This window comes from Bos indicus x Bos taurus, chromosome 18 (genome assembly GCF_003369695.1).
Source record: "Bos indicus x Bos taurus breed Angus x Brahman F1 hybrid chromosome 18, Bos_hybrid_MaternalHap_v2.0, whole genome shotgun sequence".
NCBI classification, from domain to species: Eukaryota; Metazoa; Chordata; class Mammalia; order Artiodactyla; family Bovidae; genus Bos; species Bos indicus x Bos taurus.
The window spans coordinates 29,502,031-29,527,436 of NC_040093.1; the positions used below are offsets into that span (position 1 = coordinate 29,502,031).

The 25,406-nt window shown below is 43.7% G+C and overlaps 3 protein-coding genes across 4 annotated transcripts in view; 2 read left to right on the forward strand and 1 right to left on the reverse strand.

Moving 5' to 3' along the window:
• Positions 1-14,123, reverse strand: part of UTP4 (UTP4, small subunit processome component) — a 30,169-nt gene extending 16,046 nt beyond the window's left edge. The window contains exons 1-6 of one of the 2 annotated variants that reach the window (XM_027516149.1): positions 13,416-13,435; positions 12,276-12,436; positions 9,891-10,082; positions 8,901-8,985; positions 7,332-7,421; positions 2,267-2,478 (exon numbers count right to left, since the gene is read on the reverse strand). In XM_027516149.1, the coding sequence (XP_027371950.1) occupies positions 2,267-2,478; positions 7,332-7,421; positions 8,901-8,985; positions 9,891-10,082; positions 12,276-12,434 (738 nt within the window). In that variant the 5' untranslated portion in view covers positions 12,435-12,436; positions 13,416-13,435. Of the gene's footprint in view, positions 1-2,266; positions 2,479-7,331; positions 7,422-8,900; positions 8,986-9,890; positions 10,083-12,275; positions 12,437-13,415; positions 13,436-14,044 lie in introns of those variants that run through there. The other variant, XM_027516148.1, reaches the window with a different exon arrangement.
• A 28-nt stretch (positions 14,124-14,151) lies between these two features.
• LOC113876678 (chromosome transmission fidelity protein 8 homolog) lies at positions 14,152-25,108 on the forward strand. The gene is made up of 4 exons (XM_027516156.1): positions 14,152-14,247; positions 21,619-21,676; positions 21,941-22,058; positions 22,455-25,108. The coding sequence occupies exons 2-4, from the start codon at positions 21,654-21,656 to the stop codon at positions 22,677-22,679; spliced, it is 366 nt and encodes a 121-aa protein (XP_027371957.1). The 5' UTR covers positions 14,152-14,247; positions 21,619-21,653; the 3' UTR covers positions 22,680-25,108.
• Positions 22,505-25,104, forward strand: LOC113876677 (chromosome transmission fidelity protein 8 homolog). The gene is made up of 2 exons (XM_027516154.1): positions 22,505-23,379; positions 23,440-25,104. Exons 1-2 carry the CDS (start codon positions 22,676-22,678, stop codon positions 24,296-24,298), a joined length of 1,563 nt encoding a protein of 520 aa, XP_027371955.1. The 5' UTR covers positions 22,505-22,675; the 3' UTR covers positions 24,299-25,104.
• Positions 25,109-25,406: the final 298 nt, after the last annotated feature.

Genomic DNA, 25,406 nt, shown 5'->3' on the forward strand with positions numbered 1-25,406 from the left:
AATACCACAACTACTGAGCCCATGCTCCACAACGAAAGAAGCCTGCTCACTGTAATGAGAGAAGCCCTTGTGCCACAACTAGAGAAAGCCCATGCTCTGCAATGAAAAGCAGTGCAGCCAAAATAAAAGTTAAACTAAAAAAAACAAAAAAAAATTTTTTAAAGGGCTTTCTTGGAGTGCAGCAGGAACCAAGCAAGGGAAAAGCTGAGTGAGTGGAGCTTGGAAGAGGGGTGTATGTGATTGTGGACACACACAAGGCCTCCAAGTATCAAAGGACTGGGTGTTTGCCAAAATTCACTCTTTAATCAAGGAAAAACCATTAAAAAGAAACTTAAAAATAATCATCTGTTCTGGCAAGAGAGTGTGGAGAAAAGCTTGAAATTAGGATTGGTTTTAAGAGATGTAAAAATGGTACCAGCACACTCACTGCGCCAGACGCCGTACCTAGCACTTCACGAGTACAACCCATTTAACCTTTCCTCATACGGCTCGGAGGCAGGTTATTACGAACATTCCTGTTTTCACAGAGGAAGAAACTGAGGCGTAGAAAGCAGCAACCTGCCCGAGGAAGGTATGGAACTATATTAAGTGGCACAACTGGGATTCAAATCAAAGTCTGCCCAGTTCCAGAGTTTGTGATAAGCATTTCTGAGGACTGGAATTTGTATCACTGCATTTTTTTCAGTTTTTTTTTTTTTTTAAGTACCACAATCCTTTGATTCTCAGGTACACACTCTCCCACATTTTAACATCTCTGAAATAAAAATCTTGTATCTGTCAATCTTTGTATATGTGACATCTTCAGATAAAGAACGAATATCAAAACTTCTGGAAGAGTTGTCAAAAGCCTAAAAGAAAACTTTGTGACCACAGTGGGGCATCTTCTATGAACACCGTGGATGGCAGAGAGGCATGTGTGGGAACCATGGAGCCTGAGAACTGAGTCCAAGTGATTCAGAGTCCAGCTGAACGTGAAAAAGTTCTAGGAATAACCTCATTGCTTTATTTCACACACTTTCCGTTTTATATATGCATAAGAGTAATATGACAAAAATTTATGTTGAAGTCTCAAGCAGCTTTTCAATAAGAAAACATAAATTCTACATTTAAGAAAGCACTGTAGTCAGAATGGCCATCATCAAAAAAATCTACAAACATTAAATGCTGGATAGGATGTGGAGAAAAGGGAACCCTCTGGCACTGTTAGTGGGAATGTAAATTGATACAGACCCTATGGAGAACAGTACGGAGATCCCTTAAAAAACTAGGAATAAAACTACCATATGACCTAACAATCATACTACTGGACATATACCCTAAGAAAATCATAATTCAAAAAAACACACGTACCCCAATGTTCATCACAGAACTATTTACAACAGCCAGGACACGGAAGCAACCTAGATGTCCATCCACAGATGAATGGATAAAGAAGTTGTGGTACACAGATACAAGGAATGCTACTCAGACATAAAAAGGAATGAATTTGAATCAGTTCTAGTGAAGTGAATGAACCTAGAGCCTGTAACACAGAGTGAAGGAAGTCAGAAAAACAAACATTGTAATATAAACGCATATATATGGAATTTTAAAAACGGTTCTGATAAACCTATTTGCAGGGCAGGAATAGAGATGCAGACAGAGAGAAAAGATGTGTAGACACAATGGGGGAAGGGGACGGTGGGACAAATAGAGAGAGCAGCACTGGAGCATATATATGTGTAAAACAACTAGAGGGAAGTTTGCTACATAACACAGGGAGCGCAAATCTGTGACAACCCAGAGGGGTGGGAAGGGGGAGAGGTGGAAGGGAGTTTCAAAAGGGAGGGAGCATATGGATACTAACGGCTGATTCACGTTGTTGTATGGCAGAAACCAAGGCAACATACTAAAGCAATTATCCTCCAATTAAAAAATTTTAAAAGCACTGTATCAGTTTATATTGTAAAAGCTTATATTATATGCTTATAAAATATGAATTTTACATTAAAAAAACCCCGCTCTGTCAAAAGGTGGGTTAACCGGGGATGAGGAGGCTCTGAAAAAAGCCTCTCAGCTAACTAACCTTTTAGGGACTATTCTCTATCTGTTGGAGAGTAAGAGTTCAGGCAAATTCTGTGGGTTTTGAGACACACTGCTCTAAGCTCATCTTCCTCCACTACAACACTCAGCATTAGGGAAGAGTGTTGGTGGCACAGCACTGACACAGCCTGCTCCCCTCCCCGCCCAGGGTGGACAGGAACTGCTCCAAAGGGGCTATACTCACAGGGGATACAGCAATGGACTGCACGTCAGCATTCGAGACCAGATGGTTCTTCACGAGGGTCCCGGTAGCTGAGTCCCAGATCTGCACCTTCCCAGCAGAGTCCACGCTTATGACAGTGCCATCGGACAGGAAGGCCACACCCCAAATGATGCACTTCCGCTTCGACACGCCCATGTACTGCCTATCCACCAGCATCTTACCAATAGCGCTCCCTGGTAAAAAAAAGCAAAGCCCACGTTTGAACAGCACTCATTTCTCCTTAGTCTTGAAAAGCTGTCTATGTTAGCATCTGATAAGTTCAGCTGCTTGAGCCCAGACCACAGAGAGCCAGTAAACAGTGGTTATGGTGAACTCAAGTATGGAACACCAAAATGTTACTTAGAAAAGGAGGGTGGGGCAGGGGCTTGTTGACAGAAGAAATTTGTGGTGAGGAGGTGAGATGGAAAGGAGATGTTTGATACTTCACTTAAAAATGGCCAGCTGTGCATACATATGCTCCTCTGCTCGTTTCCAAATCTCCAGGAGAATGGGACAGAAGACAACAGTGTCAAAATTTGGGGATTGGAAAGCAGACACAGAGTAGTAACTGACTTACTAGAACCTGAAAACTAAGTCCCAAATTAGCAGTAAGAAGAGCCAAGAAACCACCTGATTTCTACCATGGAATCCTCAGAAGACCCAGCAACTGGTGACTCCAGACACACTGGAAATAGAGGGGAAAGTGCGGTTAAAAGGAGGGACTGGTTGAAAAAAAGTTTAAGAAACCTGAGATGCTAAAGGCAAAGGAGAAAAGGAAAGATATATCCATCTGAATGCAGAGTTCCAAAGAATAGCAAGGAGAGATGAGAAAACTTTCCTCAGTGATCAATGCAAAGAAATTGAGGAAAACAATAGAATGGGAAAGTCTAGAGATCTCTTCAAGAAAATTAGAGCTACCAGGGGAACATTTCAAGCAAAGATGAGCACAATAAACGAAAGAAGTAGTATGGACCTAACAGAAGCAGAAGATATTAAGAAGAGGTGGCAAGAATACACAGAAGAACTGTACAATAAAGAGCTTCACGACCCAGATAATCACGATGGTGTGATCACTCACCTAGAGCCAGACATCCTGGAATGTGTTAAGTCAAGTGGGCCTTAGAAAGCATTACTATGAACAAAGCTAGTGGAAGTGATGGAATTCCAGTGGAGCTATTTCAAATTCTAAAACATGATGTTGTGAAAGTGCTGCACTCAGTATGCCAGCAAATTTGGAAAACTCAGCAGTGGGCACAGGACTGGAAAAGGTCAGTTTTCATTCCAATCCCAGAGAAGGGCAATGCCAATGAATGTTCAAACTACCGCACAATTGCACTCATCTTACACGCTAGCAAAGTAATGCTCAAAATTCTCCAAGCCAGGCTTTAATAGTACATGACCCGTGAACTTCCCAATGTTCAAGCTAGATTTAGAAGAGCCAGAGGAACCAGAGATCAAATTGCCAACATCCGCAGGATCATTGAAAAAGCAAGAGAGTTCCAGAAAAACATCTGCTTCTGTTTTATTGACTATGCCAAAGCCTTTGACTGTGTGGATCACAATAAACTGTGGAACATTCTTCAAGAGATGGGAATACCAGACCAGCTTACCTGCCTCCTGAGAAATCTGTATGCAGGTCAAGAAGCAACACTTAGAATTGGACATGGAACAACAGACTGGTTCCAAATAGGAAAAGGAGTACATCAAGGCTGTGTATTGTCACCCTGCTTATTTAACTTATATGCAGAGTACATCACGCAAAATACCAGGCTGGATGAAGCACAAGCTGGAATCAAGATTGCTGGGAGAAATATTAATAACCTCAGATATGAAGATGACACCACCCTTATGACAGAAAGTGAAGAAGAACTGAAGAGCCTCTTGATGAAAGTGTAAGAGGAGAGTGAAAAAATTGGCTTAAAATTCAACATTTGGAAAATTAAGATCATGGCATCCAGTTCCATCACTTCGTGGCAAATAGGTGGGGAAACAATGGAAACAGTGGCAGACTTTCTTTTCTTGGGTTCCAAAATCACTGCAGATGGTGACTGCAGACATGAAATTAAAAGATGCTTACTCCTTGGAAGAAAAATTATGACCAACCTAGATAGCATATTAAAAAGCAGAGATATTACTTTGCCAACAAAGATATGTCTAGTCAAAGCTACGGTTTTTCCAGTGGTCATGTACAGATGTGAGAGTTGGACTGTGAAGAAAGCTGAGCACCAAAGAATTGATGCTTTTGAACTGTGGTGTTGGAGAAGACTCTTGAGAGTCCCTTGGGCTGCAAGGAGATCCAACCAGTCCATCCTAAAGGAACTCAGTCCTGAATACTCATTGGAAGGACTGATGCTGAAGCTGAAACTCTAATACTATGGCCACTTGATGTGAAGAACTGCCTCACTAGAGAAGACCCTGATGCTGGGAAAGATGGAAGGCAGGAGGCGAAGGGGACGAAAGAGGATGAGATGGTTGGATGGCATCACTGACTCAATGGACATGAGTTTGAGTAAGGTCTGGGAGTTGGTGACGGACAGGGAAGCCTGGCGTGCTACAGTCCACAGGGTTGCAAAGAGTCGGACACGACTGAGTGACTGAACTGATATGATATCCCTTAGATCCTGCCTGACAGCTAAGAAGCCAGGCAACTCCCCAAATTCCACTTCTCAGAGGAGACTAGAAACTTATTCTCTGAAGAGGGCTATCAGTGTAACTGAGGGTGGGAGTGCTATATGGAGCATAGATTAAGTGGCAACTTCTCACTCAACATTAAGAACACCAGTTTTCTTAGAATGCTGAGGGCCCTGCTTGTTATCACCCCACAGGAGAACAAAAAACACTTCTGGGAAATATGACTTGGACAAGACAAAAGACCTGTCTTTAGAGCTTCCCCATACTGACAGTCAAGCCAGACCATTCCTCAGTGAAGCTTAGATGCAATAAACCTGTCTGGTGATGAAAGGAACCCCTAGACACTGGAAGACAGCCTTAGTATGGAAGGCAGAGGCCCAAGAGAGGGGTAGAGAAAAATAAATAACAGTTGCAGAAGAGAATAGTGTTGGAGAATAGTATACTATATAATGAAATAAAAAGAGAATGCTCTAAAAAAGAACATTCAGGAAACAAAGAAGAAGTCTAGAAACAAACAGCAGAAAGGAAAATCTCAAGAAAAGGTCTAAGATAAAGATGACAAACTCTCTAAGGAAGCAGAGTAAAAAGTTACGAGATGAAAAGTAACAGGAAAAAGAAAGAAAATAAATGAGAAAAGCCAATATTCAAATGCTAAAATTCTAGAAAAAAATGGAGAGCAACTCATTTAGAAAATGATTATAAGAATTTTTCCTCAGAAATGGAAAACATGGGTTTTTGGATTAAAGGAACCTATCAAGTTGTCCAATATAATCGATATTAACAGATTCACACAACAAAGAACATAATTATTAAATTCAGAACAGTAAAGATAAAAGGAAGATCTTAAAAACTCCCAGGAAAAACAAACCACAAAAACCCACACAAAGCATCTACTCCCAGAAAGGCATCAGACTTCATAACAGCAATAGACGTTGAACAGAAGAACCAGGGCTTCAACGTTCTAAGGAAAAATAATTTCCAACGTAGAATTCTTTCTCATAAAAACCCTTTCTCAGGATCCACCAAACAAAGTGATAAACTAGGAAAGTGCATGACATGGCTATGGGGAACTCTACGTGAGAAACAAGCAAAGGAAATTCCCAGAATGGTTGAAAAATCAGAATTCAAGATCTCAGAGTTGTGCAGCAGGCCCAGAAACTGGCTCCACTCGACTGAGGCAGGGCACAAGGCTCTGGGAGAGAATCCTTCAAGGAGGCAAAAGTGGTAGGAAGAAAACCACAAGTGGGAATTACCTAGTGGTCCGTGGTTAGCGGCGGTCTGGTGCTTTCACTGCAGGGGTCCAGGTTCAATCCCTGGCCAGGAAACTAAGATCCTGCAAGCCATGCAGTGCACCCCACTGCACCCAAAATGAGAAAGAAAACCAGATGTAGCAGAACCTACCTTATACAACTAGAAGAATGTAGAGATGAATTACTGATATAGGTATCAATCACACACACGAGAGAGAGACACACACACAATATTAACGAAAAGAATACAGGGTACTTCCCAATTAAAAATAAAATTTAAAAAGACCTTACAGTAAAAGGAAAAGACATTTACTCTGCAAGTAGTACCTATATAGTCTGAGAATAAAAATATCAACTGCTAATCTGAACAAAATTACAATATAACCGTCCTAGGAGGATCAAGAAGAAATGAGTGCATGTAGCAAAGTGCAAAGAAAGAGGGTTAATACAGAAGTCAATAAATAATGGGCTAAAACTGAGAAAATAAAGTACAGTGTTTTAAGCATACTATGTATAGCACAGAGACAAATACCAAAAGAAACAGCTAAGAGTTGCAGGTTATTGCCTTTGAGGAGCAGGAGAAGGGATACTGGGGGAATCCTGCTTTTTTGTAATAAGCCTTAAGGAATTCTTTGACTATATGCATATATGACTGATAACAATAAAAAACTTGCTTAAGCAGTACAGAGAAAGAAAAAGGCGACATCCCTGCCGTGTGTATCCTCTCATCGTAGAGGGGAGTACAGACGGCCACCTAACAGGTTGAAGTCAGTCTCATCACTAAAGGAATCCATCAGCCAATCCTCCAGGCCAAGAGCAGAGGAAATACGTGACTGTGTTACCAAGAACTAAGGTTCCTCAGAGACAGACATCTTCTTTTATGAAGAACTGGTATATATAAATAGGTATCTACTGGTTATTTATATTAAGTGGCTTACTGGTTGAAGGCAAATTTTAGTGTGAAATTCTTATGACGAAAAATACTGTATTTAATTGAAGAATCAAGAGTCTCCTAAAAGCAGCAGTAGGAATCTAAGAAAGACATGAAATTCATGGTGACATCTCAGAAGGCTGGTGAAAGCACAAGGACACAAGCTTTTGGAAACAGACAAATGTGAATCTGCAAACAAGACCCACATCCCAAATGAGCTGAGAAAAACAGTCACCTGATTTGGAGTCAAACACGCTAATATAGTCTATGGAGCCAGCCGCAACGTGAGTACCAGCAGGATGCCAGCTGAGACTCAGGATTCGACCTGGGGAGTTTTACAACCAAGGAGAAAGTGACATACACGTAAATATACAGCAAACGGTAACTGAGTTCTCTTTCCACAGTGATCTACAGGGCTAGCGTTCTATAGTCTTAGCGCTTACCTACTGCATTTTTGAGAAGAACTGTTTTGTAACAGGTGAGGAACAACTTTTTCCTGGGACTCACATGACATATTTGATGCTTGCTTTTAATAATGGATAAATGGTTGACAGGAGTGCAAACAAACACAAACTTCTGAGGGTGATCCGGCAGTAACCAAACAAAATACAAACGTGCATATCTGTCACAGCAACTACACTGGCAATTTCACCACAGAGAAATATTACTGCAGTGCCCAAGTGAAGAGAAGAATGTTCGTTACAGCAATGGCTTGAGTAGTAAAAAAATATTAATAATAATATCTATCAATAGGAGTTTGGTCAAATAAATTATGGAACACTGTAAAATGGAATGCCACTCATATGAGCACAACTCAACTCACACAGGAAGATGTCTGTGATATAGCAAATGAAAAAAAAATAAGCTAAAAAGCAGGTGCAAGCACTCTTGGAAATGTATCCGTCAATGTATCCATCCATTTGAAGATACAAAAAGGTCTAGATTCATTTAAAAATGTTGCCTACAGACTGAAATGAGCCACTTATTTTTTCTTTCACCCTTAGCCAAACACATGGAATTTTTTTTTTCAAACGCGTGAAATTTTTAACAACACTGTGTCACCTTTGTAATTAAAAAATACAACACCTGCAAGATATTAAAAACAAACATACAGGGATTTGATGAATACAGAATGAATATTACTGTTGGACACAGAGAACATCTCAGACACCACTCTCCAGAAGAGGAGTCAGCATATTGTAACCCAAAGGCCAACTTGAGGTGAGTTGTCGTTAATGAAGTTTTAGGCAAGTACAACCATCCCCATTTGTTTAAGCATTATCCAGGGCTACTTTGCTGAAGCCTACAATATATATTAGCTGGTGTCTTTACAGAAACAGGTTGCCAACCTCTGATCTGGAAGTCTGTGTGAGTAGCTGCAGCTGGAACAGGGGCAACTGTCTATAAAATTCCCACATTCAACTTGAATGTACTAGCAGGACTGAGAACCAGAGCCTCTACCTACAGGAAAAGTCCTAGTTTTGAGACTTTATGCACATTTATCAAAACTTCACTAACGTGAGTGAGAACTAACAAACTGATTCACACAGAAACACTTGCTTTTCTATTTTGGACTGCCAGTTTTCTCTGTTATTACCTAACCAGGCAGTCACAACCACGCTATGTTACACAGTAAAGAGAACCTGAGCTAAGGACATCTGCCAGCATATACCCTGCATCACAGAAAGCTGGCACACAGATAAAATACTCTCTGGACCCATGGGAAAGTATCCCATCTCCAGCGGCACAGAAACGTAACTTCTTGTTAACACTACTCGCTGCCCTGATGACAAATAACCCTTACTTTTCTGACGATCAAAATTTCTTTCAAACTGGATTTTGTCTGGGGTGATCTGAAATAATTTCACAGATCCATCTTCACAGCCAACCTATCATGGAAAAGGGGGTGGAAAACAGAGAAAGCATTTTAGAGAACCAAATATACACATTTAAAATATATACATTTCTTCCCTCAAGCTAACACTTGCTCTGAAAGAGGAAAAATAGTTTGTGAGATGAAAAAAGTACTGTTATCAAGAAATTTGGTTCCTGGCAGCCTTCATAACCCAACCAGAAAGCAGGCCAATGAGTGGCCTAATTCCTGCACAGGACATGGAGGAGAAATAGGATTTCACGGCATGTCTGTGCTAGATACAATGGCCTAAATTAAAGACCCATTAACTGTGTCACTTTCATGGAGATATGTCAAGATACTGTAAAATAGTACCAAAAAAAAAAAATCAGAAACTTATTACAGAAAATTAATGGTAAGAATGTGCGGGGAGGAGGGAAATCTTAAGTCTGTGCTCAAAAAATTTTTGAGAAACATGGTTCCACAAGTTGACTTGTAAAAAGACCTATCAGAACTTTTAGTATACTAACATGTGTTGTGAATCTACAGAAGGATTTAATACGTGGTAATTCTGAAACAAAATGTATCATAAAACACAAAGTACAGCAAAACAAAAGACAGTGTCTGTATCTCCCAATTCCAAAGGACACAATTTGGGAGATGCTGAACCACACTGAAACCTCTGGTGTCATAAATGAACAAACAAGATCCAAAGTAGAAGCAGAAAGGGTGCAAAAGGACAAGGGATTTTTACATCTCAGTAATAACCCTAGTCGTGTATCTCCTATTGGAATCCAGGTACAATTGGTTGCTTGAATTCAGCTCAGACTGGAATTGTGACTGGCCACAATGTAACTTCACCTTCCTATGAACACAGGGAAGCAAGTGTAAATGGGTGCAAGAGGAAATCTCGGTTTGGATTACCAATAGTTGCATACTGACCAAAAGTTGAGAGCCATTGGGGCTGGCGGCCATGCTCCAGATGGGCCCTCCAAAGGCATCCACAGCATACTTGATGGTCAATGCCTGTAAATCATACTCGATAATTTCTCCATTGAGTCCAGCACTAAACAGTCGCTGTCCTTTCGCCCAGCACAGAGCTTCTGTGGCCCGAGACTCATGACCTGGGAAAAACTACAGAAACACCATAACTTCTCAACCCACCAAGAATTCACCAGCTACCAGCACTGAGTGATCACAGGCAAACGGGGAAAATTAAAACGCCTCTCTAGAAATAACTTAGTGTGGAGTTTCACATTATCTGAAGATCATGATACCGATATTTTCATTTTTTTTCAGGCTCACATTTTAGTTATACAGTTGGTTTTGTTTCTTCTTCTAGGACTTGTTCTGCAAAATGTTTTCGGACAATAAAGTCTGCAAGTAATTGTATTTGATGTTATCTGATTTTTAAAAGTCATTGCAACGATCTTGATGGATGATTTCAAAGGTGTATACGTGTCAAAAGTTATCAATATGTATACTTTGAAAACATGTTGCTTATTGTGGGCCAATTTCACCAATAAACGTCTAAAAAATGAAAATAAAAGAAATGAATGCAGCTCACTCCAGCTTTTCATTCAAGTCTCAGATTTCTAAGTGTTCTCTTCTTGCTCAAAAAGCATTCATACAATCAAGGAATCTTATTCTTATAGCTGCTTGCCACCAAAGGGAATGAAAGTGAAACTGAAAGGGAAGTTGCTTAGTCGTGTCCGACTCTTGGCGACCCCCTGGACTGCAGCCTACCAGGCTCCTCTGTCCATGGGATTTTCAAGGCAAGAGTACTGGAGTGGGTTGCCATTGCCTTCTCCAGGAGAGATACAATTTTTCCTATCTGAACTTGAAAAAGCAAAGCACCTGTAAATGGTCTGCCCAAATTGCCAAAGTCAGTGACACAAATAGAAGATAAGTCTCCTTACTACTAGTCTCTACTCTTCACTCTCATGATCTGAGAGTGATCACCCAAGCTAATCAATCTTCAATAGCCAGAAAGGGAACAAGGAAACCAAGTGGAAGACTAGACTGAATTAATTGTTCAAGAAAAAAGAAAACTGATGGGAGTGGAAAATAAGATGTACTAGGTAAAGACTGGTCGAATATATATTAACTCAGTGATGCCTTTGTATTAAGCACTTGCTAAATGCTGGGAATACAGCCATATCACTGACAAGATCCCTTTTTCATAAAATCTGAAGTTCAGCAGGGAAGAAGACATTAAACAAATATATAAACAATTATATAGTTGCAATGATAACAAGAAAAATCACAGGATGCAACAAGCGTGCATCACAGCATGTTTTTCACACTATAGAATGAGACTCATTTTTTCCGACCAGTGATTTCTTAACTCTGTTATTGCTTCAGGGGTCAGCTCAGGTAAGTCATCCCTTTCCAGGAATCCTAAACCCACCTCATCAGAGCAAGGTACCTCTCCACTAAGATTCTATGCCCATGCTTAGGTCTATCATAAAACTGACCACACTATTTCAAAACTGTATAGTCATCTTTCCCCCACTGGATTTTGAGCTCCTTGAAGGTAGGGCCTCTGACATTTATCTTAATGCCTAATGCTTGTAGTCATTTAGAAACAGTTACAGAGTACCTAAATTCCAAGTACTAAGCTGCAAGACACTGCATTCATTTTTCCTTCTATTCATTTGTATCATGGTGTTGAGGGCATGCAAGGCACTCAATAAATGTGAACTGAATTATTTTGCTGCATCTGAAATCTGTAATCAGAGACTTTGAAAAATATGCTGCTGTAACAGCCCTGTGCGTATACCCAAATGATATTTTACCTAATTTAAAATCTTCTTTACTTCCAAACATTAGGTATATAAATCTACCTTCTCTCAAATAGATAGTTTAGGAATTCATCTTCTTGCTATCACATCACCAAAAAGTTTGATATTAAAACATCTCATCATTTTTTTCTGAATTAGCAGTGAAATGGGTAATAACACAGCAGGAAATGCCACTTTACTAAAGTTACAATGGTGCAGAGACTGATAGGAAGCAATGATCTTGACAATAAGAATGCTGTGCCCGACAGATCTAGTAAACATCAGTTTCTAAATGGCAGTGAGCACCACAATTCCTAGGTAGGATCTTTCTAACCAACATTACATAGATTGAAGCTCTAAGCTCATCAGTCAGACAAGAGATTGTATATTTGTTCTGTGTTTCTAAACAACAGAGAGAGTAGGGGAGAGTCATTTTCTTCTTATCTCTTTGCATACAAAAAGGACATAGAAGATTTTGCAGAATTGAACTTAAGAAAAAAAAATTAACATCGACACCACCAAATCAGGCTCCCAAATGACTTACTTTCTCCTGAAAGTAGTTTGCTGACAAATTATAGATTTCCACAGTGCCATCTGTTCGTGAAACAGCCAATCTGTTTGACTGGTTATTGTAAGCCACACAGCGGATCCCTGATGGAACATAATTAAAGAAACGCACTCGATGGACATTAAATTCACCCATTCCTAGGAGAGGAGAAAAGAATCATTGTTAAACAGCGGTATGTCACATCTATTGTTTTTTATTACCACTCTTCTGGACTTTCGTCATGGCTCAGATGGTAAAGAATCAGCCTGCAATGAGGGAGACCTGGGTTCCATCTCTGAGTTGGGAATATCCCCTGGAGGAGGGCATGGCAACCCACTCCAGTATTCTTGCCTGGAGAAGCCCCATGGACAGAGGAGCTTGGCGGGCTACAGTCCATAGAGTCGCAAAGAGTCGGACACGACTAAGCACAGCACAGTACCACTGTTCTACGTGGCAGACTCCAAATGTATCTCACTGAGGTTCATTTCTATTTTTTCCCTCCTTTTTTGGGGGTGGGGAGAAGGCCAGGCAGGAACTGGGGGTAGGGAGGATATGGGATCTTAGTTCCCCTGCCCCCTTCACTAGAAGCTCCCAGTCTTAACCCCTGGACCACCTGGGAAGTCTGTCTGAGGTTCATTTTAACATATTCAACTAAAGATGCTTTCATGGTCCACACAGAATCTATCAAATAGTCTCCAGAAGCTCAGGATTCTTCCACAAAAAAAATTCAAAAATCATCACATAGAGCATCACCCAGCCTCCTAGCAATCCTGCAAACTGCCTGAAGGAAGTGCTCCAGGAAAAGAGGTGAGAATCTAAAACTTGATCTTAGAGCAAAAGACTGAACATAACCTTATTTTTTTACTTGGAGTGCGCGCTTGAATGGAGCCACAAAGAGCTGACCAAATGTATTCGAAAAGAAAGTGAAGTCGCTCAGTCGCGTCCAACTCTTTGCGACCCCATGGACTGTATGTAGTCTACCAGGTTCCTCCACGCATGGGACTTTCCAGGCAAGAATACTAGAGTGGGTTGCCATTTCCTTCCCCAGGAATTGTATTCGAGGCAGAACTAAAGTCTCCTTCGTATTTGGTGCGTGAGGTTTCTGGGGCTGCGGGTGGTGAATAGGAGGATCAATACCTCGACCATTCTAAGAAAGCAAGAAATGGTGACAGTCTAAAGGAGTCTCTCAAAGTCAGGTCCGCAGAATTCCTAAACCAAAACGATCTTTAACAAGGCAGGATTCCGGGTACTAATCCATAGCTCCAGAATTCCAGTCTTTTGGGGTGGGAGATGATCAAGGAACCTGAATTTTGGCAAACATCTCCATCTCCACTGCATGCTGTCTGCAAATCACAGACTCAACTACGGTGGTGACGGTGGGGCTGATGGGCAGGAAGAACCAAGAGCTTCTTAGCGGGAAGAAGCGACAGGACTGATCGGGCATCTGTCAGTTACTTTCTCTATCCCCAGCTCCGCCGCCGCCAAAAGACGCACTCGGGTCAAGTTCGCCCCGTTACTCATCTCCCTTCAAGGTGAAGAATCTGCCAGGAGAGAAGGCGCGTTCGGCCCAGCTAGGCTATGTGTGTTTCCGAGGCGCGCGAGGGCTCCGCCGCCCCTTCCCTCTCCGGGGATCTCTGGAATAACCTCCACCCGGCCTCGGCAGAGGGGAATCGGCGAGTTTCCCGGGGGGCCGACCTAGAGCAGGCCGCACTCCCTAGATACACCCCCATTCCATCCCCGCCCCCTACGCCCCTTCCCCAACTCACCGGTGGAAGGGCTCGCCACTCAGGGAGCTCGTCTCTCTCCGCCCCGGCCCCACGTGCGCGCGCTCGCGTGTTCTGCCCCGGAAGTGCTCGCGGCGCAAGGCCGGAAGTGCGCAGGCAGTGCTCGCGGCGGCGGCGACGGCGGCGGGAGGTTCGGTTGTCGCCCGTTGGCCGCGCGGCGCCGCGATCGGCGGCCGCCATTGCAGGTCAGGCCGCGGGCAGGGAGCGCGGGAGGCCGCGGGGAGCGAGGGCTGAGCCGGGGATGGGGAGGCGAGGGTGCGAGAGAGCGGGAAGCTAGGAAGCTGGGGCCGGGCGGGGCGCGCGGCTCGAGGAGAAGAATGGCGAGCTGAGGGGCGGGGAGCGGCTGGCGGGGGAGGGGAGGCCGGGAAGGGGGAGGGGAGCGGGGAGGGCCGCGCAGAGGTGGGGGCGACCCAGAGGCGCCCTCGGGGTAGGAGAGCCGGGAATTGCGGAGAAGGGAGCGGTGCGGAGTCGGAAGGCGGAGGGAAGGGAGCGAGCTGGGCGGAGCGGGAGAAGGGCGGAAAGAGTGGCCGAGCGCGGGCGGAGGACGGAGAAGGGGGCGGCGCGGGCCGGAATCTCGAGGTATGTGCGGGAAGGGGCTTTTTTCCCTGGGTTGGGAGGGAACCCAGCACGCGATGCTTGCTAGAGTGGGGGAGACCTGGAACCCAGGAAGTAGCGGGAACATCAGAAAGGGTCTAAGCGGGGGGTAGGACTGTGAGTTCTTTGGAGGGGACATTTTTAAATCTTGGGGGGAAGAGGCTATTGGGAGCGGTAGTTGGGAGAGTGACTGGAAGGAAGAGATTGTCTGGAGAGTGATCCAGCTTCTTTTGTGGGTGGAGTGAGAGGCCGGAGAAGAGTGGGGTGGAGTTCGGGTCCTGGAGGAGCGAAGTACTTAAGAATTGGGGGACATAGGAAACGATTTGGAAGATGAGGGTGGTAGAGGAATAACGTTTAGAGCGATCTTTAGGAGGGTGAACGGTTTGGAAAGACCATTCTGGGGTTGGAGGGTGGAGTTTAAAATAGTTTCCTTGGGAGGTAGGAGAAAGGCTTGGTAAGAGGTCCTAGAGAAAGTCGGGGGGGTTGGGGGGGAGGTGGGCAAGAGACGGGTAGCGGACAGAGAAGTCCCAGAAAGTGAGAGGGGCTAGAAATAGGAAGTGCTTGTAGCTCAATTTCCAGGGAGAGGAGGAGGGGGTCGGGGGAGATGGTGAAGATGGGGCTGGTGGGAGGGAAATCCAGTATAGAGGGAGACCTCTAGCAGAGCTAGACAGGAAGGGACTTTGGGCAAGGGAGGGGCTCAGGGCAGTAAAAGGAGGAAGGGTAGATGGGGCCGCAGAGTAGCAGAAGATGGAGAAAACTGGAGTAACTCAGAACGACTGAAGCCATCTTTTCTACCTATTGTCTACGAATACCAGTAATTGATTCCCTCCATCATGGGAATCTTAAAACGTGATGGGAAAGTCCCACATGTATGCATAGTGTCCACACACGTTTTTGAACACACTGTTCACTAATGAAAAGTTCGGAAGCATTCAGTTCCACCTACCCTCCATGGCCCCTTTTCGGAGGAGAGCAGACTTCTCATTTAGAAACTGGATTTTAGCATTTAATAAGTCTGTCAAGAGACAAGGTCTTCCCTTGAAACTTAGATTATCCCCATCAGTCACAAAACCACAGTAACACTGCTAATAAAAGTAATCTGTATCCAGTTGTATGTAAAAGTTCATGAATTGTTCATTTGCTGGAAAGGCACACAGAAATAGCTACCATGCTTAGAGAAGAAAACCTTCCAGAACTTAATCCCTGAAGCAGATTGGTAAACCCTGCCTGCCATGTTTGAATTGTTCTCCCATTGTGTAAACTTGACTTTATTCTTAGAACATGCTGCTTTTATAGGATGTTTTAGTCCACTGTAAAGATTAAAATAATAATTAAACAGAGTAAAGTCACTCTATTGGACATGTACTAAGAAAATGCCATGTTCCTCCAGGTAATCAGTAGCTTGACCCTAAGTTTTACCATGTTAGGCACGTGCTAAGGACTTTACATTCATAACTTCATTTAATAAAACAACCTTTTTGAGATAGGTTTTTTTATGCTCAGTTTATTGGTGGAGAAACTGACATTACGTTACCTCCATCATACATAGGCTAGAAAGATGGTAGACTCAAAGAAGGCAGGTCTGACACTGAATTCTCACTAAATCCCTGAACACAGAATAGTCTTTGGGACTGAATAAGGACTCAATAAATGCTAATTGTTGGCCCAGCAATTTGCAAATATTTTGTCATATTTAATTTTTTAATAAAAATGAATTTTTAAAAAAGTGAAAGTCTTTATTCCCCTTTTTTTTTAAAAAAAAATTTGTAAGGGCCTAATGAAAACAATTTTAAAAAGACTGTTTAGCTCTAATAAAATTTAATTCTGTGTAGTTAGGTTAAACCATTGAGTCAGAGCCCATTGTTTCCATAAAAGCTGCATATTCTGTTTAATACCATACATACCTCACTTTCTGCTGCATCTTATTTTGGGAGCTGTTAACCATTAAGGATCCTTGCTCATTGCTATTCTCTGTTAAGCGCTTAGTAATATTAACAAACAATTCAGAAACCAATGGATAAAAAATTTTGTAGATAAGATGAATCAGTGAGAAAGAATGCTCTGTTCTTTTGACTGACTTTGTCTAACATTAAGGAAACGGGTTTGGGCCATAATTTTGAATCCTGGAGCTGACCTTGAGTACATCTCTAGGGATTTCAGAAACTTAAGCCTCATCAATTGGATATGATGAAAAGCAGGCTTACTTGATTTCAGCTGCCTACCCCACAGATGTCATAGTGGCAGTATGTAAGATTTTCCTCATAGGTGGTTTATTTGCCATCCTGTGGTAGATGCTGTGAGAAGGGCAGTGTTTATAAAGCAAGTTCCTCTATAGACATCAGGCATGGGGGTGGGGGGTCCTATGTGAGAGGACCAAAGGAAAGGGTGGATTGTGGGCCATATTCCGCAGCAGCCACTCTCAGGTGTTCGACCAGTTACTTAACCTTTAGCTTCTACGCTTGTTTCCTCACTGTAAAAAGGCAGTGACAGACAGTGCCTGTATCATAGCATTGTTTGCAAGGTGAAAAAAAATCCAGGGAAATGTTCAGAGAGGTTTAGCTATGTTAGAAATGAAGCTTCTGTATTAAAAAGATAATGCTTTGCCTGAACTTTTCTTCCTAAGAAACTGGTGGCACTTTGATTTTTCAGGTTTTAATGACTTTAATAGTAACTGACTTCAAAATGACAGTTAAGATGTATCCCAGATTCGGTCTGATTTCAGACAAACCTTTTGACTTTTGATTAGGGCTCCCATTGTGAGTATGCGTTTGTTTTGAGAAGGGATTCCTTTGCTACTCTCTGGTTTGTTCAGGCCTCTTGAAGTCATGCAGACTACTGTCTTGAGAAACAACAGTGTTTCAACTTTACTTTTCCAGAAATCTTGAAGCACCCCCCCCCCCCCCCCCGCAAAAAGACATTTTGTTTTTGTCTTTCCATAAAGGAAAAAAATAGGAGTTAAAATGTACACAATGCTTTTTAAAAAGTTTCTTTTACATAGCTAAAGTCATTTGACTAACGAGTACAGAACACATTTATTTAGCCATGTAACAGCCTCAAAAACGTAGGTAGAAAAAAAATTTCCCCTTTTATAAGAGGGGATAGGGAGTCAAAATAATTCATTGCAGGGAAAAGGTGTTTGGTTTTTTCCATACCTTCCATCTCCAAGTCCATACTGTAGTCGTGGCCTTTGAGACTCCACTCTGAAATACATTGAATTTAAACATCTTTTTAAAAAGTAAGATCATAACATTCTTCCTGGCTCTACAGGAACTTGGAATTATTATTCTTAACCAAAGACAGTTGATCCTATCTAAATTTGGGATTAAACTCAAGGCTGTTGAGAGAGAGAGGTGCTGGGCAATCTTTTCCACTGACTTTTAGTTTCGTGATTTGATATGGTACATTGGTCAAACTGTGCCTTCAGATATTGCTCTTGATAACAGCTGCAGTTTCTACACAAGCAGTACCTTAGAACAGACACTTAAAAGTTGCATTGGTTATTTGTAAATGTTGGAATGAGTTGAGACTGAAGACTTAGAAATCTCTTTGTTTTACAGAAATTTTTCATTATAATGTTACTTGTTACCAACAGGATTTGACTTATATTTTACTTCTTCACCTCTTTGTTTTCCTACTAACTTGCTCTGCCTGCTCTCAAGGGGATGGGGACATATTAGACTGCATGTTCTCATGTTTTTACTTTGACTTTTCACTTTCATGCATTGGAGAAGGAAATGGCAACCCACTCCAGGGCTCTTGCCTGGAGAATCCCAGGGGCGGGGGAGCCTGGTGGGCTGACGTCTATGGGGTCACACAGAGTTGGACACGACTGAAGTGACTTAGCTACACTGGGTGAAATGCACCTCCATTAGGTGTGTTATTAGTGAAGTGCCCAGGTAAACATACCTCGTTTTAAGAACAGCTGTTTAGAGCATGGAGCAAGAAAAAGAACAATCTGATTCAGCCAGTGGGATATTTTAAGGTGCTAAAGGAGAATTTTAAAATACAAAGGGATGCGTTCCCCTGCATTATTTATTAATACTAACTTGGTAAATACACCCCCATGTACATAAATATAGCCACATCAGTCCACGGGTTCCTATGAGCTAGACTTTTGCAAGCTGGGTGTGAACTTCATTTGTCATCACTTTCTCCAGCCTCATTAGGTCTAAAGTGTTTAGGTCACAGGATTTTTGTTTTTAGGAGAATTGCTAGCTGCCTGCCTGTATCAATAGGTGTACTCAAGCAGGGCCGCCTACATAAGTGGATAGAGAGCTGTGTGGTCTTGTTGGAGCATTAGCAACAAGTATGGAAGTGCAGCTACTCTGACCCAGCTACCAGGCATCTGTTTTCCTTTATCCACTTCGACCACTTTTTTTCTGGTTTTTGTTTTTATTTATTTAGCTTTTTTGGCCACACCTCGCAGCTTGTGGGCTCTTAGTTCTCTGACCCAGGCCCATGGCAGTGAAAGCCCTAAGTAGGCCACTGTTTTGAATTCTTGTTCTGGCAGGAGACTCCAGGAAATAGGGAATGCACCAAAAGTATTTCTATTAATACATCCCCTTTTTCTAAACAGTCTGTACATTCCTACCTCAGAGTCAGAGGTCTTAAGGGTTAATCGCCTTCCCTGCTGTGATTTTCCTAAAATGTGTATCTGTGTGAACGCTTTATTGCTTCTCTGAAACTACCTGTATTTTACTATCACTTGCACTTACCAAAGAAAATACACTGTATCATCAGTCACCAAAAGTTTATTTAAATCAAATGAATATTGTAAAGCAGTTATCAGGCAAAAAAATAAATACAGTTTTAAAAACTCATTTACAAGAACTCTTTCTTGATCTACATGTATTTATTAACCCTTAGAAACTTCACAACTTCAGTTTCAGTTATTGAGCCTTTTTTGATTTATGGCTAAAGTGTACCTACCATGCTCTTAAGTTTTATAGTTATAATGTGGAAATGCTGATTTACTTATCCTTTGAAAAATCAGCTATATGTTAGTCTTTTAAAGCAGTTCCACATCTTACAATATTTGGTCTTCATAATAGTTAAATGAAGCCGACAATCTAGGTTTTAGCCCCACAGTGACTTGGGTATGATGAGTGTCCACACTTCAGGCTGGAACCTGAACTTAGGGCTTCTAATTTTAAATTGTTAGTCTTTCTCCTTCAGGAGACCTTGGGAGAATATTAAAAGTGCTTTGGTTGGTCTGTTGATGGTGGAGGTAGGGCCTTCTTACCTGTCAGACCTTTGTTCCCCTGGGCCAGTGTATTACCTGTGGTCGGGGGCACCACACTTGGCAGTGCTGCAGCAGGTCTGGCGTATTCAAGCATGCCTTCTGGATGTAGCTCTTGCTAAATGCATGTAAGCAGTGCCTGCCTGATGCTTTCATGCCTTTCTGTCCTCTCTTGGTTTTCTCCTTGGTTGAGAGGTATTGATTACAAGCGTGAAGTCAGATGGCCTACGTTTTTACGCTGGCTCTGCTACCTGCTAGCTGTGTTTGTACCACATATAAGCAAGAGTATATCCCTCAGTAGCTTTTATCTGCAAAATACGGCTAAGTCCTTGTCTCACAGTAGTTGAATGAGATACCATCCATAATATGTATATGCACAGCATCTGATTCATAGTAAAAATTGAATAAATACTGCTGCTGCTAAGTCGCTTTAGTTGTGTCCGACTCTGTGTGACCCCATGGACGGCAGCCCACCAGGCTCCCCTATCCCTGGGATTCTCCAGGCAAGAACACTGGAGTGGGTTGCCATTTCCTTCTCCAATGCATGAAAGTGAAAAGTGAAAGTCAAGTTGCTCAGTCGTGTCCAACTCCCAGCGACCCCATGGACTGCAGCCCACCAGGCTCCTCCGTCCATGGGATTTTCCAGGCAAGAGTACTGGAGTGGGGTGCCATTGCCTTCTCCGGAATAAATACTAACTGCTATTTATACTTGAAGTCCAGTAATTGACCAGCCTCATGATTCCAAAGTGTGTTTGGTGCTCAAGAGTAAGAGGTTCTGCTGTCTTACAGGGATGCTGGCAGTATATTGATACTTTTCCCTGGAGATCCAAAACAAAGATTGACATGTCAATAAGGAAACCTGTTTAAGCAGGTGTTTGCTAATAGCACAATTATAATACCTGTTAACTTGTTCTACAGTTGGTAAACACTGATCTGATAACCTTACACTAGGCTTCATCTATTCATTGGAAAGATTTTTACAGAAGTCATAGTTTAGATCCCCCATCCCTTTAGTCCCCCCTTTAATCTACCTCTCTTAGGAAGACAGGTATAAGAAGCCAGTTTCAGGCAAAAATGTCCCATTTTAACTCATTCTTGTAGAGTACTGCAAACTTGCCACCAGGTGGGGCCATTGTATAAAATGAAGGATTAAGCATCAGGGTTGTTTTAGTGTCTAAATGAAAGATGGGCAATGTGTTTGATGAGAATCACGTTAGAAAATAAGCTTTACCATTCACTAAAGTCTGAAGGACCTTTTCCGTTCTCTCAGCTTTTAGTTCAGAGAGATCCTTTGAATCTTGAAATAAAAGATAACCAAAGTGGCAGACATCGACTTACACCATCACCAAAGGAAAAAGTAAATCTAAAAGAATTCCTTAGTTTCTTAGACAAACACAGAATGGAAAATACAATGCCCCTGAGAAAGGCAAGTTGGCATACTGACGAGAGGGTGGGCTCTGCAGTATATGTCTTAGGTTCAAATCTTGGCTGGTTGACTAGTAGCTATGTGACCTTGAACACACTGTGGTACCTATTAACTTTCCACACTGTGGTTGACCCTTGGTGATCTGAAGCAATTCTCTATGTATAATACCAGTTTAAAAAATGTACATGCTATGGAGTTTTTAGGGGAATGAAACTAAATGTGTCTGAAGCATTTAGAAAGTGCCTGGCACACAGTATTCATTACGATTATCCTAAAAAATATATTTTTCCTCTACAGCTTCTTTTCCGTTGCTTTTTAAAGACGTAAAGCTCATGGTGCAGATTGTTATTTCCAGGTGAGTAAATTTTGAGGGTTTTAATTTAGCTTGAACGATCAAGTCTATATAGGTTTGAAATTTCCCTGAAAGAATTGGGGTCCTCAGATGCATCCAGCACAAATCCCAGCCTTTCAGTTTTGAGTTCAGTGCGTGGCACTGCCCAATTTCCCAAGAACTTGTGCTCAACAAGGAGTTCCCTTGGGCCTTGAATGGTGGTGTAGGACACTATGATTCATCCTTCACCCCTCCAAAATAGTGTAACCGCCAGCCCTTTGCTTGCAGTGCTGGGGCTGGAGGCCTGGCAGAATGGGTGCTGATGGAGCTACAGGGGGAGATCGAGGCTCGCCACAGCACTGGATTAGCTGGAAACCTCCTGGGAGACCTACATTACACCACTGAGGTGAGGGGACTTTTCTTTCCCTGCCTAATGCCTCAGGAAAGCAAGCTACACCAAGGTGGTGCTCCCAGGACCCACAGTGAGGACTGCCCTCAGGTTTGTTATTCAGGGTCTAGCCAAGCCCCTCTTGTTCTCCCCCCCCCACCCCCGACCTCTGCAGTAGCAGGGTAATTTAGCTTTGGGGAATCTGGAAAGGTCACAGTTCTGAAAGTAGACATTCTCTCACCTGGGGCCGGAAAGAGTAAAAAGGATATGAGGGTGGGTTATCCATTGTGGCTTCTCAGCAGTGGTAGAGGGAGTGGAGGTGCCAGCATTGACTCCTAAGAGCATCTCTAGAAGGCACTTGAATATTATGACTTCGCCCTGAACCTCAGGCATCTCATTCTTGTTCTGCCAAAGGGAATCCCTGTGCTGATCGTGGGGCATCATATCCTATATGGGAAAATCATCCACCTGGAGAAACCTTTTGCCGTCCTTGTTAAACACACTCCCGGGGAGCAGGATTGTGATGAACTTGGCTGCGAGAGTGGCACCCGGTACCTGGTGACTGCACTCATCAAAAACAAGATCCTTTTCAAAACTCGTCCCAAGCCCATCATCACCAACGTCCCCAAGAAAGTATGAAAGAACCTCGGATTTTCCCTCGAGAGCGGCCAACTCCTTGGACTCGTGCTCCCCTGCCACCTCGAGGACGGCTGGACGGTTCCCTGGGACCCCAGGGGGGGCCTGTTCTAAACACAGGCCACCCACTGGGTATGAACTCAGATCCCTTCCTTATGGCAAGCAGTTCTCTTGGTGGAAATTTGGCTCCATTTCCAAGGAATCCCTCTCCTTTTCCCACTTCATCAGGCTCACTGGCTTCAAATCCAGCACCTTTCCCTGCTGGTGCTCGTGACCCGGGCCTGGCTTCTTTTCCAAGAGGGATGAACCCCACTAGCACAGGTGCAGTTTCTTTCCCAAGGCCGGGTGGTCTCTTGGGCCCAAGCCCAGGGTCAACTCTGAATCCTAGGGCAGGGGCTCTTCCAGGCCCAGGGCCTCTGTCTAACCCAAGGCTAGGGAGTCTCCCAGGGCCAGGTCCGGTGTCCAACCCAAGGCCAAGTGGTCTTCTGGGAACAGGTCCTGACCCCAGAAGTGGTGGCCCCATGGGCCCTGGATCTGGACCCAGCCTGAGAGCGGGTGTCTTGTTGACTCCTGGAAACGGTCCTCCCAATCCTAGACCTGTTGGCCTGGGCCCTGGACCGAGTCCCAATCTGAGGTCAGGCTTTGTAGGTACAAACCCTGCCCCGAGGTCAAGTATGTTTCCAGGTCCTGGCCTTGGGCCCAACCCAAGATCAAGTGGCCTGGGCCCAGGCCTTGGGCCTAATCCAAGGGCAGGTGGCCTGGGCCCAGGCCCTAATCTGGATGCCAGAGCAGGTGGCCTCTTGGGCACAGGATCTGGTCTTAACTTAAGAATGGCTGGGCCTCAAGGCCTAGATCTTGCTCCCATTCTAAGAGCAGCAGGTCTTTTAGGAGCAAATTCAGCTTCTTTCTCACAGGCTTCTGGAAACATGGGCACAAGCCCATCTTCCATGGCCAGACTTCCTGGCCCCATAGGCCCAAATTCAGGGCCTGGCTCTCGGGGAATTGGCCTTCCAGGGCCAAATCCATCTCCCCTGTCAAGGGCTCCTGGCCCCGTTGGCCCTAATTCAGCTCATTTTGCAAGGCCTGCTGGCCCTATGGGAGTAAATGCTAATCCCTTTCCAAGGGGGACAGGTTCAGGGGGGTTGAACCCAGCTGCCTTCTCTCAGTCTTCTAACACATTGGCTTCAAACCCAATTAACTTCCAGAGGTCTGCTGGCCTCCAGGGTTCAAGTCCAGCAGTTTTCCCAAGAGCCTCTGGGCCACTAGGCCCCAACCCAGCTAACTTCCCAAGGGCCACTGGCTTACAGGGTCCAAGTCCAGCTACCTTCCCCAGGTCTATTGGCCCGTTAGGCCCTGGTCAGGTTACCTTCCCCAGGCCAGCTCCAGGGCCACTAGGCTCTTCGCCAGCTGGCCCCGTGGGTATCAACCCAGCTCCTTTTGCAAGGCCAACTGGGACCCTGGGTGTAAACCCAGCTTCCTTTCCAAGAATGAATGGCCCTGTGAGCAAGACTTTGGTTCCATTTCCTAGAGTGGGGAGCCTCCCTGGCACAAACCCAGCTGCTTTCCCCAGACCAGGGGGTCCAATGGCTGCAATGTACCCAAATGGAATGTTGCCCCCTTAAACACCATTTTCTCTCCAGGACCACCTTGGTTTCCAGGCACTGTGGTTCTGGGCAGGTAAAGTAGTAGATATGGAACTACAATCTGAAGTACATACCTGGGGCTCAGGTTCAAATGAGCCTTTTTCCCCACTCTGCGTCTTTCTTGACTGAAGGAACTTTAACTGTGGGATGTGGACTTTAGCAGGTGGGAATGATCCCACCTTGAGAGAAGGAATCTCCAGCCTTCAGGAGCCTGCTGTGCTTTTGTCCCACAGCTTTCTGCCCCTTGTTTCTTACTGGTTTCTTGAATTGTTCTTGTGGACCTTTCCTCAGGGATACATTGGCCTGCAGGTCCCAATTCATACATAGTCCCCTGCTCACCACTGGAGAATGAGCTCACTGCTCTCTAGAAATGTTGCATTGGTGAAAGGACCATGCTTCTGCAACACTGACCTGGTCATCCTCTACTGCCATACCTTCTTCCCCTGGGGACTTGAACACCGAACAGGGAAGTGCAGCCACTTCAGAGAGCCACCAAATACAGCATCCGCTTGACTGACTGGGTCTGCAGCTTCCTTCTCCTGGGACTTAGAGGAAGCCAGAACCAAGGCTACACTGCTCATCCAACTCCCTCTCCACTGGTACTCCCAATCAAAGAACCTCAAGATTAAACTGATGTGGATGGGATTATGGGAATTGGGGTGGGGGGTGGGGGATAAAGGGGAGAAATCACTGTGCTTTGTTCAGCCTGATGTGAAAGGATGGTTGGTGTTTTTCCCACATTGTATCTTTTCTTACTGTTTCTTTAATAAATGAGATGAGAGGGCTGTTGATTTCACTCCCTTTTTATTACCTGTTCCACAGGGAAGGAAGTTTACCCACTGCTTTTCATTGTTTCAGCTTGGCCACAATCCTCCATGACCTCTCAGATAATACACTTTCATTTAAGGAGGAAGCAAGCTTTGGTTTTTAGCCTTAACTGGTTAGCTAGGGCTAACTCATTGGCTCAGTAATTTCTCCAAAGATCCTATGCATCATCTACAGTAAAAACTAAGCCACCACAGGTGTGCAGTTACTAAGCAGGCCTACTGTATTCCCCAGGTCCAGAGGCAGCTTTGACAACTTACCT

Bases quoted from the DNA above. Each gene is read 5' to 3' on its own strand.
- LOC113876677 (XM_027516154.1), top strand. From the start codon at position 22,676: ATGAAAGAACCTCGGATTTTCCCTCGAGAGCGGCCAACTCCTTGGACT. The intron at 23,380-23,439 runs CCCAAGATCAAG...AGGTGGCCTGGG, and splicing joins GGTCCTGGCCTTGGGCCCAA to CCCAGGCCCTAATCTGGATG.
- LOC113876678 (XM_027516156.1), top strand. From the start codon at position 21,654: ATGGTGCAGATTGTTATTTCCAG. The intron at 21,677-21,940 runs GTGAGTAAATTT...CTTTGCTTGCAG, and splicing joins GTGCAGATTGTTATTTCCAG to TGCTGGGGCTGGAGGCCTGG. The intron at 22,059-22,454 runs GTGAGGGGACTT...GTTCTGCCAAAG, and splicing joins ACCTACATTACACCACTGAG to GGAATCCCTGTGCTGATCGT.